General features: G+C 42.9%; 1 protein-coding gene across 1 annotated transcript in view; it reads right to left on the bottom strand.

Moving 5' to 3' along the window:
- LOC140197050 (alpha-1,4-N-acetylglucosaminyltransferase-like) overlaps positions 1–17,079 on the bottom strand; it is an 89,575-nt gene that overhangs the window by 51,631 nt on the left and 20,865 nt on the right. The window contains exon 2 of the mRNA XM_072256977.1: positions 9,318–9,592. Coding sequence (XP_072113078.1) covers positions 9,318–9,592 — 275 coding nt within the window. The remainder of the gene's footprint in view (positions 1–9,317; positions 9,593–17,079) is intronic.

Raw genomic sequence — 17,079 nt, 5'->3', positions numbered from 1 at the left:
ATGTCATTGCTGCAAATCTGGAACTTTTCAGTTTCATATAAATTTAAAAGAGTTAATGTGACAGCTGGAAACTTGTAATGGAAAATTGTAAAATCAACTATCAAGTAATGTCTGATAACAACTATAATAATATTGTGACGCTCAGGGGTGGAAGGAGGTGGGGGTGGCATGGATGACAGCATTTCTTATAACTAGCAGTGTTTAGTGTTTTTGTACTAAAATGCTTTTGTGGGATCACGGTGGGAAATTCCAGTTAATTTATGGTTACATTTTAGTTTGGGTTATATGGTTATTTCTTGTGGTATTTGTGGGTCACTCTAACTGTAACCGGAGTGTGTCATGGTCAGCTCCTCTGCTGTATGAGATAGGCTGGGTTCACTCTCCGGGTCATGGTGCCCGGTCTGCTTTGTGTTTATCGCAATAAAATATTTTTTTAAGTTCTACGAGCTTCTTCGTCTGTCATTACGGACAATATGCTCGCCATGATATGAAGATTTGAAGTACTTTGGTGTTCACTCCAACAAACAATGGAGTCGACATCTCCTTCCACTCGTCAAAGTGTGGAAACAGGCCAGTCACAGCTGTGTTTTCACCCAGTTAGCCATTGGTCATTGAGTGCAGCTCCAGTTCCCTAACACGGTGTGTAAGGAGCTGCAGCTGTGTGTATTTCAAGCAGACATACAGCAGCTATTAGGGTGACTGGAAATCTCCCAGATCTTGCACATCTGGCATTGAGAACACACCACGAACCCTGGGTTCATTGTCACAACTCTAGCTCAGCACTAATAGACAAAGACAGAAATAAACTTTGCATAAGCTTAGCGTAGCCTACAGCTCTTCTTGCCAAAGCCTCAAGTACTCCATCTAATTTGATACACTCACACAGTGGCTGTTCCATCCAAACTCAGTGAATAGTTTTGAAAGGCCTCCTGCATGCTCACTCCCCACAAACAAGCAGCAGCTCAAGGTATCTCAAGCCTACAGTAAAGTTCTAAAACATCTCTCTTGGGTCCTAAATCTCTCACTCACTCTCCACAAACATGCGACTGCTCACCGTATCTCACGCCCACTGAAAAGTTCCAAAATTGCCCTCTGGCCTTTCAAATTTTGTGCTCACTCTCAAACAAGTGAGTGCCAAAAATCACCATGGATCCCCACCATCCAGTCCATGCTCCCTTTTCACTCTTACAGAGCATGAAGTCCCACTTCACCTGATTTAGGAGCATCCACATTTCTATACCTTTCATTTCTTGAACCAAGCAGACAGCCCGAACCCTGCCTCAGTGGTGGGTACTACAGACTGCTTCTTACACTCTGTAGACCTATATTTAGTTGAATTATTTTACCAATTTATGTAAATTTATGCTCTAACTGCTATCAAAATCTATGCTTCTGTGAGCAAGTTTTTCATTACATCTGCATTTCAATGTACTTGTGCAGTGAAGTGCATTTTAAACACTGTTTGATTTGACTTGACTTTAGTGTCTTCAAAGCGTTCAGTGGGATTTAATGATAGAATAATGATATTCCTTGCTGAGGAGAGCAAAGAGATGCCTCTTTGTTCAGGCTGTAGATACCTGTTCAAGTTGCCATTGAACCCCTTCATGAAGTAATAGATGGAAACAACAGGAATTCTGCAGATGCTGGAAATTCAAGCAACACACATCAAAGTTGCTGGTGAACGCAACAGGCCAGGCAGCATCTGTAGGAACAGGTGCAGTCGACGTTTCAGGCCGAGACCCTTCGTCAGGACTAACTGAAGGAAGAGTGAGTAAGGGATTTGAAAGTTGGAGGGGGAGGGGGAGATCCAAAATGATAGGAGAAGACAGGAGGGGGAGGGATGGAGCCAAGAGCTGGACAGGTGATTGGCAAAGGGGATACGAGAGGATCATGGGACAGGAGGTCCGGGAAGAAAGACAAGGGCGGGGGGGGGGACCCAGAGGATGGGCAAGAGGTATATTCAGAGGGACAGAGGGAGGAAAAGGAGAGTGAGAGAAAGAATGTGTGCATAAAAATAAGTAACAGATGGGGTACGAGGGGGAGATGGGGCCTTAGCGGAAGTTAGAGAAGTCGACGTTCATGCCATCAGGTTGGAGGCTACCCAGACGGAATATAAGGTGTTGTTCCTCCAACCTGAGTGTGGCTTCATCTTTACAGTAGAGGAGGCCGTGGATACACAGTCCTTCCAGGTGAGGCAACACTTCACCTGTGAGTCGACTGGGGTGATATACTGTGTCCGGTGCTCCCGATGTGGCCTTTTATATATTGGCGAGACCCGACGCAGACTGAGAGACCGCTTTGCTGAACATCTACGCTCTGTCCGCCAGGGAAAGCAGGATCTCCCAGTGGCCACACATTTTAATTCCACATCCCATTCCCATTCTGACATGTCTATCCACGGCCTCCTCTACTGTAAAGATGAAGCCACACTCAGAAAATGTCATGGCAGTGCTCTGTCAGGACAGACTGTAGAACTTGACTAGTGAGCTGTTATAGAGGGAACTGACAAACAAGAAAGGTCTGACCTCATTAATGGGGCCACTTTACAGACAACCCAACAGGCCGTAGGATTTCAAGGAACAAATATGTAGAGATTGCAGACTGTTGTAAGAAGCATAAGGTTGTTATACTAGGTGATTCCTAACTTTCCATGTAGTGACAGGGGCTTCCATTTTGTAAAATGAGTAGATGAAATAAAATTTGTCACATGTGTTCAGGAAATTCTTCTCAATTAAAGTGTAGAAGTCCAATGAGGGAGTGTGCAGTACTTGATCTGCTACAGAGTAGGTGACAAAAGTTTGTGCAGGGAAACACTTTGCATCTAGTGATTATAATGTCATTAGTTCCAAAGTAAATATGGAACAGCCACTAGGATCCTGAGACTGCAATGGACGCATCATTCCTGACAGACAAAAGAAGTTTTATTTAGTTATTGTTAATCAGTTGATAGAAACTGGGCAGTGACTTCCATAATGAAAGTCTTTACTTTAGACATTTTCCCTGACTAGGGAAATACTTTACATCTATTGATTATAATGATTAAAGACAAAGATAGTTCTGATTCGTGGGTTGAGATTTCTAAATTGATGAAGAACCAGTTTTAATGATATCAGAAAGGATCTGAAGAGTGAGGATTGGGACAGGCTGTTTTCTGGCAAATGTGTACTTGTTAATTGGGAGGCCTTCAAAAGTGACATTTGAGAGTATAAAATTTGTATGTGCCTCACATGCCTGATTGAATTATTTGAGGATGTGACAAACATTGATGAAGGCAGAGCAGTGGGTGTGATGTATATATATTTTAGTAAGGACCTTGACAAGGTGTTCCATGGTAGGGTAATTCAGAAAATCAGAAGTAATGGCTTCAGAGAAAGCTGACTGAGTGGATTGAAAATTGGCTTGTGCAGAAAATGCGAAGGGCAGTGGTTGATGGAGCACAATCTGCCCCATGTGTTCCACAGGGATCTTGGTGATTTTTATGAATGACTTGGATAAGGATGTGAAAATGTGGGTTAGTGAATTTCCAGATGACATCATTAGCCCAGCAAGTCTGCACTTCCCTTCACCATATTCCACCTGCCACTTCTTTGTCCCTTCTCCTCAATCTATCCAAGGCTTCTGCTTCCTCAACAGAACCTGTGCCACAAACTTGGCAACAAACCCTTCATTTACTTAATCCAGTTGATCAACACATTCATTGAAAAGTAGCAGTTCCAAATCCAACTCTTACATACCACCACGACTCACTGACAACCGTGTGAAGAGATTCAGTTTGGGAACTCAAACTTGAAAAGGCAGAATACAGGATTAATGACAGGATTCCTAACAGTGAGGATGAACAAAAGGAACTTGGGACCCAAGTCCATAGATCCCTCAAAGTTGCATCACAGGTTGATCGTGTTGTCGAGAAGGCGTATGGTGTATTGCTCTTCATTACTCATGGGTTAATTTCAAAAGTTGGGAGGTAATGTTGCAGGTCTGTAAAGGTCTGCTTTGCCAGCACGTGGAGTATTGTGTTCATTTCTGTTTGCCTCATTATTGGAAAGATATGAAAGCTTCAGGGAGTTTGGAGGTGAAATTCATCACAATGACGCCAGGATTGTTAAAAGATGTCTTATGGGAATAGCTTGAGTGAGTTAGGCCTTTTCTCTTTGGACAGAAGGAGAATGAGAATTGACTTGATAAGAGTCGTACAAGATGATAAGAGGCATCAATCAAATAGACAGCCAGGGACTTTTGCTCAGGGTGGACATGGCCAGTACAAGGGGACATAACTTTAACATACTGGGAGGAAAGTATATGGTGGAAAGTTAGAGGCAGGTTCTCTATGCAGAAAATGGCATATATATTGGACATATTGCTAGGTGTGGTGGTGGAGGCTGATTTTTTAAGGATATTTAAGAGAATCTTAGATAGGCGAATGGAGGAAAGAAAAACGAAGGACTATGTGGGAGGGAAGGGTTAAATTGTTCTTCAAGTAGGTTAAAGGATTGGAACAACATTGGGGCCAAATGGCATATATTGTGCTGTATTGTTTTATTTCAATGTTCTATGTTCTAAATTGACAAGGTAAGATGCAATGTGACACCTTGATCCAATTAGGCCTTGAAGAAACGTGGAGGTGAACAAGGAAGACAGATATTACTGGAAGATCCACCAGAGGCCACGTGAGATGATCAATCACATGAGATGATCAATGCTTGTATGGCAACTAAATTCTACATTAATGTTAAAAATTAAAGTTAGAAATTACATTAATCAAAAGTTACAGCCTACATAAAAATACGATGGCCTACAAAAATTCACACTGGCTTTCAAATTGGTCAACACAATGTAAGGAATCTCTATCAATGTCACTAGGACTTTCACTGCACTCAGTATCTCTGACCAGATGGTGTAGAGAACTTTGAATTTCTCATTATTTTCACACACTACATGCAAACTGCCATTTGGACAATCTATCAAGTTTGGAAAATCTGCCAAGTTAATTATGTCACTCATTGTGCAATATCAGGTCCTAAATATTAGGATCTACTGTTGCTGGATTGAATTAAGTTTTTGCATGTAGTTGCACAAGGCTGAAGTGAGAGCAATAAAGCAATACAGCTGTTGTCTTTGGTCACTCAAGGATGAGCTTCCTGCAATCAACATTTGGAGTTTAAATTCTGCTGCTGTCTGCAAGAAATTTGTATGCTCTCCCCCAGGACCATTTAGAGTTAGGGTCAGTGAGTTGTGGGCATGGTATGTTGGTCCCAGAAGCGTGGCAACCTTTGTAGGCTTCCCCCTACACAAATCTCGTTAATTTGAATTGACACAATGATGTCACTGTATGTTTCAATTTGACAAATAAATCTAATCTTTATCTTTAAGTGAATCACTTGAATGTTTCTGGATTGAATTCCAGCTGCAGTCACTCTGCCAACTTTCCAACTGATTTAAAACTTGCTGTAGCCTCAGACAACCCTCCTCAGTATCACTGATATCCCTAACCACTCCAGTCTTACGTATCATACTGTTGATCTGATATTTATATTAAAGTCATTGATGTTAATCAGCAGAAGTCCCAGAATCAATCCTTTTCACACACATCTAATCAGAGAAGCAACCCTCCACTTCTACCCTTTGCTTCCTAACACACAGCCAGTTGTAAATCCACTTTAGCTCGAAGGACCTTCACCATCTGGGATATGCTTCTTTTCCTCATTATTACCATCGGGGATAACACGAACTGGAGGACCCCAAATCAATGTATTTGGAATATCTTCATTTCTTCTGCCATCAGATATCTTGCACTGTACTGTTGCCACAAAACAAATTTCACAACATACGTCAGTGATAATAAAGCTGATTCTCATTCTGACCCTCTCCCTGCTCCAATTTGAGGTTCCTACCTGCATTAAGACCACTACAGGAAAGTAAGTCCTTCCTTAAGAGGTAAGTAAAATGGGAACCACGAGAGTGCCGAGAGTTGACAGCACGTGATACTGTATAATACTGTCATGGTCCGGTCCGTGAAGTCCGTATTCAGGTTCACGGTCCGGTCCATCGACTCTTGCTCCAGGTTTTCCTGTCTACCCTGTTTCTGTTCTTGTTGAGCTCTAATTGAGGCAGCTGATGCTCGTGGGGTCTGGCTGCATAAATACCTTCAGAGACCAGGGTATGGCTGCTGGATTGTTCTTGTCCTTACTCCTTGTATCCCTTCCTCTGCCTTCTGTTTCCTCGTCTGAAGCCCTGCCAGTAACTCTCGTCTCACCTGAAGTTCTCGTTTCGCCTTGCATTGCCTGAAGCCTTGCCTTATTTTGCCGGTAACTCTCGCCTTGCCTGAAGTTCTCGTTTCGCCTTTCAGTGCCTGAAGCCTTGCCTGGTCTTGCTGGTAACTCTCGGCTCGTCTCGCCTGCAGTCTTGTCCTGATGCCACCCCGTACCTAGCTCCCTTCCTAACCCTTGCCTCCGTCGGGTAAGCCAGGCCGTCTTGCCGTTACCTGCGGTTGGTCCTGTCCCTTCCTGTCCCTTACCTCCGTCGGATAGTGATCCGCGCCCTGCCCAGGAGAAGACCCTAGCCTCCAGCCTCCTGCCAAGCTTCGCCTCTAGCCTCTAGCCTCAAGCCTTAAGACTCCAGCCTCGTCCTGCCTGCCAGCCAAGCCTCATCCTTGCCTAGTTCTGGGAACTGAGCCAGAGGCAAGACCTAGGTACTGGGTCCTTGTCCAGTCTCTGGCTCGGAGTCCAAGCCCAGGCTCCTAGCTCTCTTGTCCAGTCCTGTTCCAGGTTCCCGGTTTTTGTATCCATGTCCTTGCCCCTCACCATGTATCCTCGTCCTATCCCTAGTACCTCAGTGTCTGTGTCTTGCACTCGGGTCCGTTCCTAGCCACCTCTGTCTGACAAATGCAGGCTGAAAACCATTGACCAATCAGCGATAAAACAACGTACAGACACCTGAAGTCCCACACTCAATAAAGCTTCTTCCCTGCATCATTAAATTTAATTGCTAATGGTACTGGAATTGGTTTTTATTTGTGATTTATACCATAAACAGAGAAGAGGCTGTCTTGTATACTGTACATAAAGGTGAAAATATTATCAGTGTATTGAGGCGTGTTTGTTGGCATCTGTCTGTCTCGAAGGACAATGGGTGATGATCCTCATCATCACAAGCCTGGATGAAAGTATGTAGATTCTGAGATGCCCAGTCGTCAAGATCTCCCTCTCGGCCTCACCAGTGCAGTCCAAAGGAAAGCTTATGAAGCAATATGATTGGCATCAGCTTGGCTGCAGGAGCTTCCGGAAGGATGTTCAATGACATCCAGCTGCCTGAGGACCTCCACTCCAGCTTTTCTGTCTCGTTTACTCCTGTAGACTTTGTCTCCCCTGAGGCTGCCCAGAAGCAATGGGGCTAATTACCCATAGCTGGGGAAATTGAGGTATATCAAGGTAAAAGAATATCAATACAGAGTAAGGTGTAACAGCTACAGAGAATGTGCAGTACTGGGAAATTATAATGAGCAAGATCATAACGAGGTAGTTTGTGAGGTCAAGACTCTAGCTTGTCATATGTAGGAAACTTTTAATAGTCTTATTGCAGTATATAGAATTTTGCACTCAGCCTGCTGGTTCAAGCCTTCATGGTTTATACCTTCTGCATGAGGAGAGAGGGTAGAATGGTGAATATTGGGCTGGCTGCTTTGATTATGCTAACTACTTTACTGAGGCAGTGAGAAGTATAGCAATGTCCATGGAAGGGAGGCTGGTTTCCATAATGTGCTGAGCTGTGTCCACAACTCCTTGCAGTTTCTTGCAGTCACACGTAAAGCTGTTTCCATGTGAAGCCATTATGCATCTTGATAGAATGTTTTCTCTGATGCAGCAGTAGAAATTCATAACAGTTGATGGGGTATGCCAAATTTTAACAGCTTCTTCATATAGACATTGCTGGGCTCTCTTGGTCATGGTGTCTATGTGGTTGGGTAGGACAGGCTATTGGAGATGTTCACTTGTAGGAACTTGAGGCTTTTAACAACCTCAGCAAAATGTTCCACAGATACATTAAACTCATTGGGGAAAGGACATGTTGCTGTTGGCAAAGTTTTTTTGTGAGATGAAGTGGAATGACTTGGAAGATTTTCAGAAAAGATCACCTGAGATAAATGAAGAATTATGTGTAATTGTTAATGAACTGTGAAGAAAGGAGTTTGAAATGGTTGATGTTTGGGAGACTTAAACCAAATGGCTAAGGCAGATGGACGTTATTTCCCGCCACTAATGGTGTCTTCGAGGGTTGACCCCTGAAGGCCAATGTTATTTTTTTTATTAAATATTCATCATGTAATTGTTCTGCTTGCCTTGATCTTAAGACCCAAGTTGAAAACTGAGTAAGAAAGGAAACTGAAATTTGGAAGCTAATAAGGATTAATTAACTTGCTTGGCCCCATCACTCTCTCTCCCCTCCTGACCTACTCAGGCCCTCTCACACACCAACTTCATTCCAAACCATCTCCCGCTCTCCATCTCAATGTCACCCAGTTAATGTCCACTCTCTCACCTCCTTCATCTGCCCATCACCTACACACTGGGTCGTTTACCCACCTTCACGCCACAAGTCACGTCTATTCACTGTCCATCATTTATTTGTTTCTGCGCATCGCCTCCCTTTTTTACCTATCTCTGTTACTATCCTCTAACACCTATTCCCACCAGTAATCATTTGCCATCTCACAGCACCTTTGCATGTACATAGAGGAAAAATGTCTGCACTTTGGTCATGTGAGAAGGGAAATCATTAATTATAGAAGTTCCTTATCTATCTTCAATGTGCCCAATTACTCCTTCCAGGTCAAACAACAAATTATCTGTACTTCTACCAATTTTAGTGCACTGCATCAGGATTCTTGTGCTTTCTACACTGGAGAATCCAAAGCCAGGTTAGGCAGGTGACTGTTGTACAGGTATTTCTGTTCAGTCTGCAGTTGAGACCCAGAGTGTCCAGTTTAAATTTTTAGTCACTTATTTTTAGTCCCCTTCCTCTGTACAGCACTGCCTTGTCTCAAAATACACCACCTTCCTTTGGTGTCCATGAGCGTGTCTGCCCTGCCTCCAACATCTGGCCTGTAGTAACGTGCTCAGAAACAACACACTGGTACAAAAGTACACAATAAGGAAGGAAATGTTTGTTGATATGGCAATGCCTTTCACTGCATTCAGTATTTCTGATCTGGATATTGTATTTCCCAGCATTCCCACAGATACACTACATTCATTTAAAAACACTTAATTTGTGTCAAACACTGAGCTTACCAATATAAATCATATATTTCTGTTGATTACCTTTTGGTACCAGCCTTTCAATGGAGTGTCTTCAAACAGTTCAGTGACATTCAAGGGTAGAATGGTGATATTCCTCACTGAGGAGAGCAAAGGGATTCCTTTGTATGCAGGCTGTGGATACTGGCTCAAGTTGCCACTGAATCCCTTCATGAAGTAATAGATTGGTTTGTCTGGGTTTCCTAGAGCTGCAGACTCCACTGAACACACCACTAATGGTGTTGGCTCTACGTTGTCAGTCGACTCCACAAACACAATCCCAGGTTTTATGCTTGGGACTGGAGGATCAGAAACATTTATCCCAGAATTGTTTTTCACTGGAGATATTCCAAAAATGTAACCTTGAATGAAATAGTAGCCATCCATATCCCAGCCCCTGTACAACGCACCTACAACTGCAAATAGTAAGACAAAGAAACATCTTTTCTGCCAGGACATCATGGTGTGGAGCTGAGATGTTTTGTCAAAAGTTACTGCAAAACAAAGATGTATGTTCTGTTTTCAATATTGACCACATGAACTAAAATATATTTAGATGTATAAAAAAGAAACACAAATAAATCCCATTATTAATGCCAGCAATTTTTCTTTAACAAAACATGTTAAAAAGAAACTGGAAAATAATGAATGCTCAGTATTTACTGTTCTGAAGTTATGGACCCAGTGACAAGGTTATCATGAAAGTTATCAGAAATAGGATTTGTAATATAAAAGTAGGCAATGCCAGAAACACCCAGCAGGTCACGCGGCATCTGTGGAAACAGAGTTCAAGTTCCATGTTGAAAAATCTTTGTCAGAGATTCAGTGAGAAAAAAGAAATTAGTTTGAAGTTTCAGAAAGTGCAGGAGTGGGGTTCATGGATTGGAGAATGGAAACAACTTTCCTGAAAAAAATATGTGGGGCCAAGATATTGATCCTTCCTCTCTCACTTTGACCTACTCCTTCCAGAAACTGCAGTCTTCCTCTCACAAAGAATACCAATGAAATCATCCTTTTGCTGATAAGGTGCCTCAGTTCCAGTTCAGTGAACTGTTTGCTGATTTGCAGAAGCCAGGTGTCAGCTCTCAGACATTACACATCCATTGGATCATGACACAACCAAATCATCAATCCATTGTTCACAATCGCCAAGGACACTTCTCGCTTGCTCTCTCTCTATTTCTCGCTCTCCACTTTCTCCTCTCTCTCTCTCTCTTTCTCGTTCTTTGTGTGTGTGTGTGTGTGTGTGTGTGTGTGTGTGTGTGTGTGTGTGTGTGTGCGTGTGTGTGTGTGTGTATGCCTGTGCCTGTGTATGTTGTGTATGTTGTGTGTGTGTGTGTGTGGGTGTGTGTGTGTATGTCCATGTTTCTGTGCAAGTCCGTGTTTCTGTGTGTGTTGTAGCCGTGTCCATTATAAGATTGTAAATGTGATCTCTGATTCTGTCAGTGCATTAACTGTGATGAGTGCAATGACATTGTGGATTTTTCTTGAACTGCTCCCACATGCAGGATGCATCACTGGCAGAGACTTCAACAGCCACTAATTGCCGTCCTGTCCTGATCTCGAATCTGTTGATCGTGCTGACAGTCCACGTGCAGAGGAAATACCTTCTCATTTCAACTTTTCCAATGTGATAGGAAACTGTCTTAAGGACAACCCTTTCTCACAGTTAGCACTACACTGAAAATAACACACAAAATTCTAGCTGAGCCATGACATAAGGGACAATTCTGCTGAAGATTTGCTGTCATAATGCCACAAATGGCTGGCATTGGGTCTCTATCCATCACCCCATGAGATTACCAAGGCAAAACGTGACATTATGCTGGTGAGAACTCGAGTACCACTCCCAACCTGCACTGGCAAGAAATGACTTGTTAACTGTGAGGAGTGTGTTTGGTGCTTGAAAGGCAAAAGAGTGCAGATGATGAAAATCTGAAATAAATCATAATGTACCAGGGGAACATGGGTCAGGCAGTACAAGTAGAGAGGAAACCAGAAATTGATGATCCAATTCAAAGAAGCATCACTGAACTCAGAGAAGATCAAAAACAGAGATGTTTCAAGTTGCAGAGTTGAGTGAGGAGTGGAGAAGACAAAGTGAGTGACAGTGATAGGGTGGAGACCAACAGAGACAGAGCTACATGAACCGTGGCGGTGTGAGCTGAGGGGGTGTTGGTGGCTGGTTAATCACAGTTGATCTCTGTGAGGACGTGTAAATAGAAGAAGAGGAGAGAGGATGGGAAGAGGGGAAAGTGTGCAGGAACGAGGAGACACAGAACACCACAGTTACTGGAATGTGTCAGGAAAGAGAATGTAAGGGAATGTTGCAAATACACTGTGTGTACGGCAGCAGTGTAGGGAGAGGATCTGAGTTAATATTATGGGCGGATGATTTTTCATCAGAAATGCCAATCTCTGCCACAAAACACAAAACTGTTCGACTGAAATTTTAATTCAATGTTGCATCAATATTATTTCAATACTCCTGATCTTTCTAATTTATTTAATACTTTTAATGAGAAACACCGTGAAAGGAAAACCATAGCTACGTCTGAATTATATTAATATAATGAAATTTTTTTCTTAATGAGATGTTTTTTTCTGTGCTTTTTGTTTTTGTGATGTCTGGGCATCAACACTCAAAATTGATATTTTACTGTTCCTGATTGCCAAAATGTTTTTGTTTGCGAAGTGTTGTGAAAACAGGTCAAATAATCATTTAGATTTGAATCTATCCACAGACTACTCACTGCTTGATGGTATCCAAAGGGATCAGTGATGAGAAATGAAACACATTTTCCCAAAATTGAAACAAATCCCAACATAATTTCAAAGAAAAAACGTTAAAATTCGTTGGCATCTACCTGTCTTAAATGGGATTCACTCACAACACTTTGTGTGATGAAAAAGTGTTCTGGGAGTTGTTTGAATTTATACCTGAAGTTTGATCTTGTTTGCATTGCAAATTTGACACACCCAGTGTGCTCTGTTGTAACTCAGGTGAGGTGAAACCAGTAAATGGTGGAAGATGACAATCATAAACAAAGCAGCAGACACAAAATGCTGATATACTCAGCAGGTCAGGCAGTATCTATGGAAATGAAAAAAAAACTGTTGATGTTTCAGCCTGAGGCCCTTCTTCAGGACTGGCAAGGAAGGGCCGAAGATACTGGAATAAAAAGGTGGGGGGAGGGGAATGAGGCTAGCTGGAATGTAATAGGCAAAACTAGGCAGGTAGGAATGACAAAGGGCTGGAAAGGAAGGAATCTGATGTGATAGGAGAGAGGACCACAGGAGAAAAGGAAGGAAGAGGTTATAGGCAGCTGAGAGGAGGAAAGGGGACAGAGTGGAGAATAGAAGAAGGAGAGAGGTGGAGGGATTTTTTTTTTTACCAGAAGAAGAAGATGATATTCATGCCATTGGGTTGGAGGCTACCCAGATGGAATATAAGGTGTTGCTAGCAGCTCAGACAACATTTCCAATCAACAGAATTTAATGAGAACTGGGAATGTGAAAATAGAAAATGGGAAAACAGAAACAGGATTTGGGAATGAGAAAGCAGAAAATTGTGATGCAAGACTGGTTACTCCGCTCCATAGATGCTGCCTGACACACTGGTTCCTGCAGTATTTTGTGTGCGTTGTCATAGTGATGAAAGGTCATTGATCAGAAACACTAACTCTGTTCCACTCTCCACAAAAGCTGCCAAACCTGCTGAAGATTTCCAGCATTATCTCTTTTATTTCAGATTTATTGCATTTCAAGTTTTTCACTTTGATAATCACATATGCACTGCTTTTGAAAAATACCAATCATTTGGGTAGATTGGAGCCGAGTGCTCGAGATGTTCATACCCCATCCCTTGAGGTTATTTATCTAGTCTTGTCTGGAACACGCAATCCAGGGTTTGATCCGAGCACCAAGATACTTTTCTATGTGACCTGGACTACGATATCTCATCTCCATTAAAAATGATTATTGACAGTATTAAATAAGGATATTTTTACTTTGAATTCCATATAAAATCCATCAGTCTTGTTGAGATTAACCTCACGGCCAGTCTTCGTACAGTTTTCCAAGACTTTGAGGATCCTGACCAAGCCCTTGTGAGAATCTCTTGGAGGTGCAACATCATCAGCAAAGGCTAGAGCTGTACATGACATATTGACAGCTAGATGGAACCAGACCCATCCCTATCTGATGAACATAAAAGAATGTCCAAAACTATGTTCAATAATATTGGGGAAAGTGGGTCTCCTTGATCTACTCACCTTAGAATAAGGATTGGTCAGTCCCAGCTTTGCCAATCTCAACAAGAAAACTGGAACCTGTATGTAGGCCACGCAGCATCTCTAGGAAGAGGTACAGTCGACGTTTCGGGCCGAGACCCTTCATCAGGACTAACTGAAAGAAGAGCTAGTAAGAGATTTGAAAGTGGGAGGGGGAGGGGGAGATCCAAAATGATAGGAGAAGACAGGAGGGGGAGGGATGGAGCCAAGAGCTGGACAGGTGATAGGCAAAAGGGATATCAGAGGATCATGGGACAGGAGGCCTAGGGAGAAAGAAAAGGGGGCGGGGGGGAACTCAGAGGATGGACAAGGGGTATAGTGAGATTGACAGAGGGAGAAAAAGGAGAGAGAGAAAAAGAATATGTGTATATAAATAAATAACGGATAGGGTACGAGGGGGAGGTGGGGCATTAGCGGAAGTTTGAGAAGTCAATGTTCATGTCATCAGGTTGGATGCTACCCAGACGGAAATTAAGGTGTTGTTCCTCCAACCTGAGTGTGGCTTCATCTTTACAGTAGAGGAGGCCGTGGATAGACATATCAGAATGGGAATGGGACGTGGAATTAAAATGTGTGGCTACTGGGAGATCCTGCTTTCTCTGGCAGACAGAGCGTAGGTGTTCAGCGAAATGATCTCTGGTGGACAGAGCATAACTCTTCCTAGAGATGCTGCCTGGCCTGCTGCGTTCACCAGCGACTTTGATGTGTATTGCTTGAATTTCCTGCATCTGCAGAATTCCTCGTGTGCACCTGTATTTAGGTCTGTGATGAGGCCCACAAAGTGGCACCAACCCCCATCCGGCCCGAAGCATTAATGATAAAGTTACGGCTGATGGAATCAGAAGCCTTCAGAAGGTCAATAAAAACTGCAGCTGGAGTCTAATGGTTCCTCTTGGTCTGCTTCATTAAATTGCTTAAAGGAACAATATTTTCATTAAAGCTGGGTGTTGCTGGAATGAATCCCTTCTGATGACAGTGAAGGACAACTGTGTCCGTCAAACACTACATAGGTCAAAGGTACATTTAATGTCAGAGAAATGTATAGAATATACATCCTAAAATGCTTTTTCTTTGCAACCATCCACGAAAAACAGAGGAATGTCCCAAAGAATGTATGACAGTTAAATGTTAGAACCCCAAAGTAGCCCCAGCTGCCCTCCCTCCACCGAAAGAAAAGCATCAGCACCCGTCACCGAACCCTCAAGCGTGAGCAAAGCAACAGCAAAGATGTCAACTTGCAGTCCTCCAAAGACTATTCATTCACCCGGTATTCGATGTACCACAGACTCTCTCTCTCCCTAATAAGGGAGAAAGAGATGTCTCCATTTCACAGCGACAGGGGAGACATAATAAACAACTCACTGCTTTCCAACATTAAAAGTCCGTTGCGTTGCTTTTTCTGAGCTCTGTGCCCAAAGGTCTCGGGTCTCTGGGCACACAGCCTTAGATCTTCTATCTTCCATGACACACTGATCTCCTGCTCAGACATTGACCTCTGATCCCCCCAATCTCCAGAGCCACGAAATCTCGGAAGGCGAGTGAAGCTCTTAGGCCGTACCCTTGGCGTGCTGAATAATGGCCAGTCGTGAAACCCCGAGAGCGGATCCCATTCCCGCAAAGAACCGTATTCAGCATGTAACTCTAGGTCAGGGTCTTCAAAAGAACCCTGAAAGGGAAAAACAGAGATATTAAAGATGGACATAGAGCTGTTTCCGAAGATGCAAGCAAAGGAGTTGCCATTAGGCGCCATTGTCTCCTTCTAAGCTTGGCCAGAATCTTCAAGGATAATCTCAAAAGAATGGGACCACTTATTACAGGATGCTAGTTTTCGACAGATTTTAATTTTTCACTGAGTCGGACTTTGGAAGAAAATGTTGCTCTATTTTATTCGAGTGGGTACACTCTCCATTTAAGTCCAAGAGGAAAACATCATAGATCATTGGTGCCCCCCCTTCTGAACAAACCCAACAACCTGTATGGAAGTAATGGCATCTAACAGGTTAAAATCCAAAGCCTGATCAACACAAGGACTGAAGCCCCTCAAGTCTGCCTTATTGTTTGGTTTTGTAAAAAATAGACATAAAATAACCTTCTAAACCTTTAGTCCCAATGGGACAGTAAATCTCTGTCAGAACTCTGTTAAGTTCTCTCGTCTTTCATTTACATTTCTCTGGCACAATATCAAAAATAACCTTTCCTCTCAGCTTATCATCTCTTAGTGTTTGAGTTCAGATTATTCTTCTTCATTATTTCTTTTTGTTCAGAACATCTGGAGCTTTTCCTCTATCTTTAATTAAAATACCAGTAACAAATTCTAAAATCTTAAAATTCCTGATCTTGGCAGCCACAACACCCGTGACTAGAAGGATTTGAACCTCGTCTAAAAGTTACAAGTTTGAGATCCTTTTCCGAATAAAACTATTAAAATAATCATTATTATTACCACTGTCCATTGGCAGATTATCCAAAGCACTAAAATCTACTGAAATATTTGTTGCCCCCTGTAAATGTGGTTCTGCCTCACTGACAGGTGATTTCTCACCGACATCTCACTGGCCTTCTGCTCACTGTGAAACTTTTCACTTAATTGGATGTGTTCCACACGTGAGAGGTTGAGAATGAGCACAATAACTAACCAGATTATGTTCTCAAGAAGTTAGAAGAATTGAAGTTGATGTCTTTGATACAGATATTGTTCTCAAGTTGCTTAACAAGTCTGCTACATTATTGATGATTCCTCTGCGGGTCAAATTGAGCCAAGGGTCAAAGTCAACAAATAATGATGTGGTCATTCAGGAGGGCAGGAAATTTCAATGGTTCAATGGTTCCATTTCATATCAGAGAATGTATACACTGTACAACCTGGAATTCTTACACTTCACAGACATCCATGAAATAGAAGGAAGCCCCAAACAACGAATGAGAGAAGAACATAAGAACCCCAAAGTCTACCCCTCCCCATGCGCAAGCAGAAGCAAAGCATAAACCCTCCTCACTACCCCTTCCCCCACTTGCTCCAGCAGGCAGTCTCAGCCCCAAAATCCACCATGCAGCCAATAGCAAAGTCCCCAGAAAGACCAGGATTGAGAGTCAATCAAAAACCACAGTTCATAACTCAGCACTTCGACATGCCACTGGCTTTCTCTCTCTTCCTAACAAGGGAGAGAAGGATATCACCCTTCCACAGTGAGAGGGGAGACCAGCAGCTCACTGTTTCAATGTTACTGTCCGCAGCATCATTTATTTGAGTTCACCAACTCAAGTGCCAGCAGAACTCCACCCCCTATCGCAAGAGAGAGACAACGGAAGATCGCTCAAGTGCAGAGGCCTCCGACAGCCGCATCTGCTGTCTCAATGTTCTGATCTCCCATGACACTTCATTCGGCGTCTCCAGCATTGGGTTGATTCGTCCACAGGGCCGTAGAACCGCACCCCACAGGCAAACATCTTCCAGGCAGCTCCTGGAGATATCAAAAATGCAGCAGCATGGTGAG

Source organism: Mobula birostris, chromosome 4 (genome assembly GCF_030028105.1).
Source record: "Mobula birostris isolate sMobBir1 chromosome 4, sMobBir1.hap1, whole genome shotgun sequence".
Taxonomy (NCBI): domain Eukaryota; kingdom Metazoa; phylum Chordata; class Chondrichthyes; order Myliobatiformes; family Myliobatidae; genus Mobula; species Mobula birostris.
The sequence above is the reverse complement of the archived record's forward strand: the minus strand, read 5'-3'. Positions and strand labels throughout refer to the sequence as shown.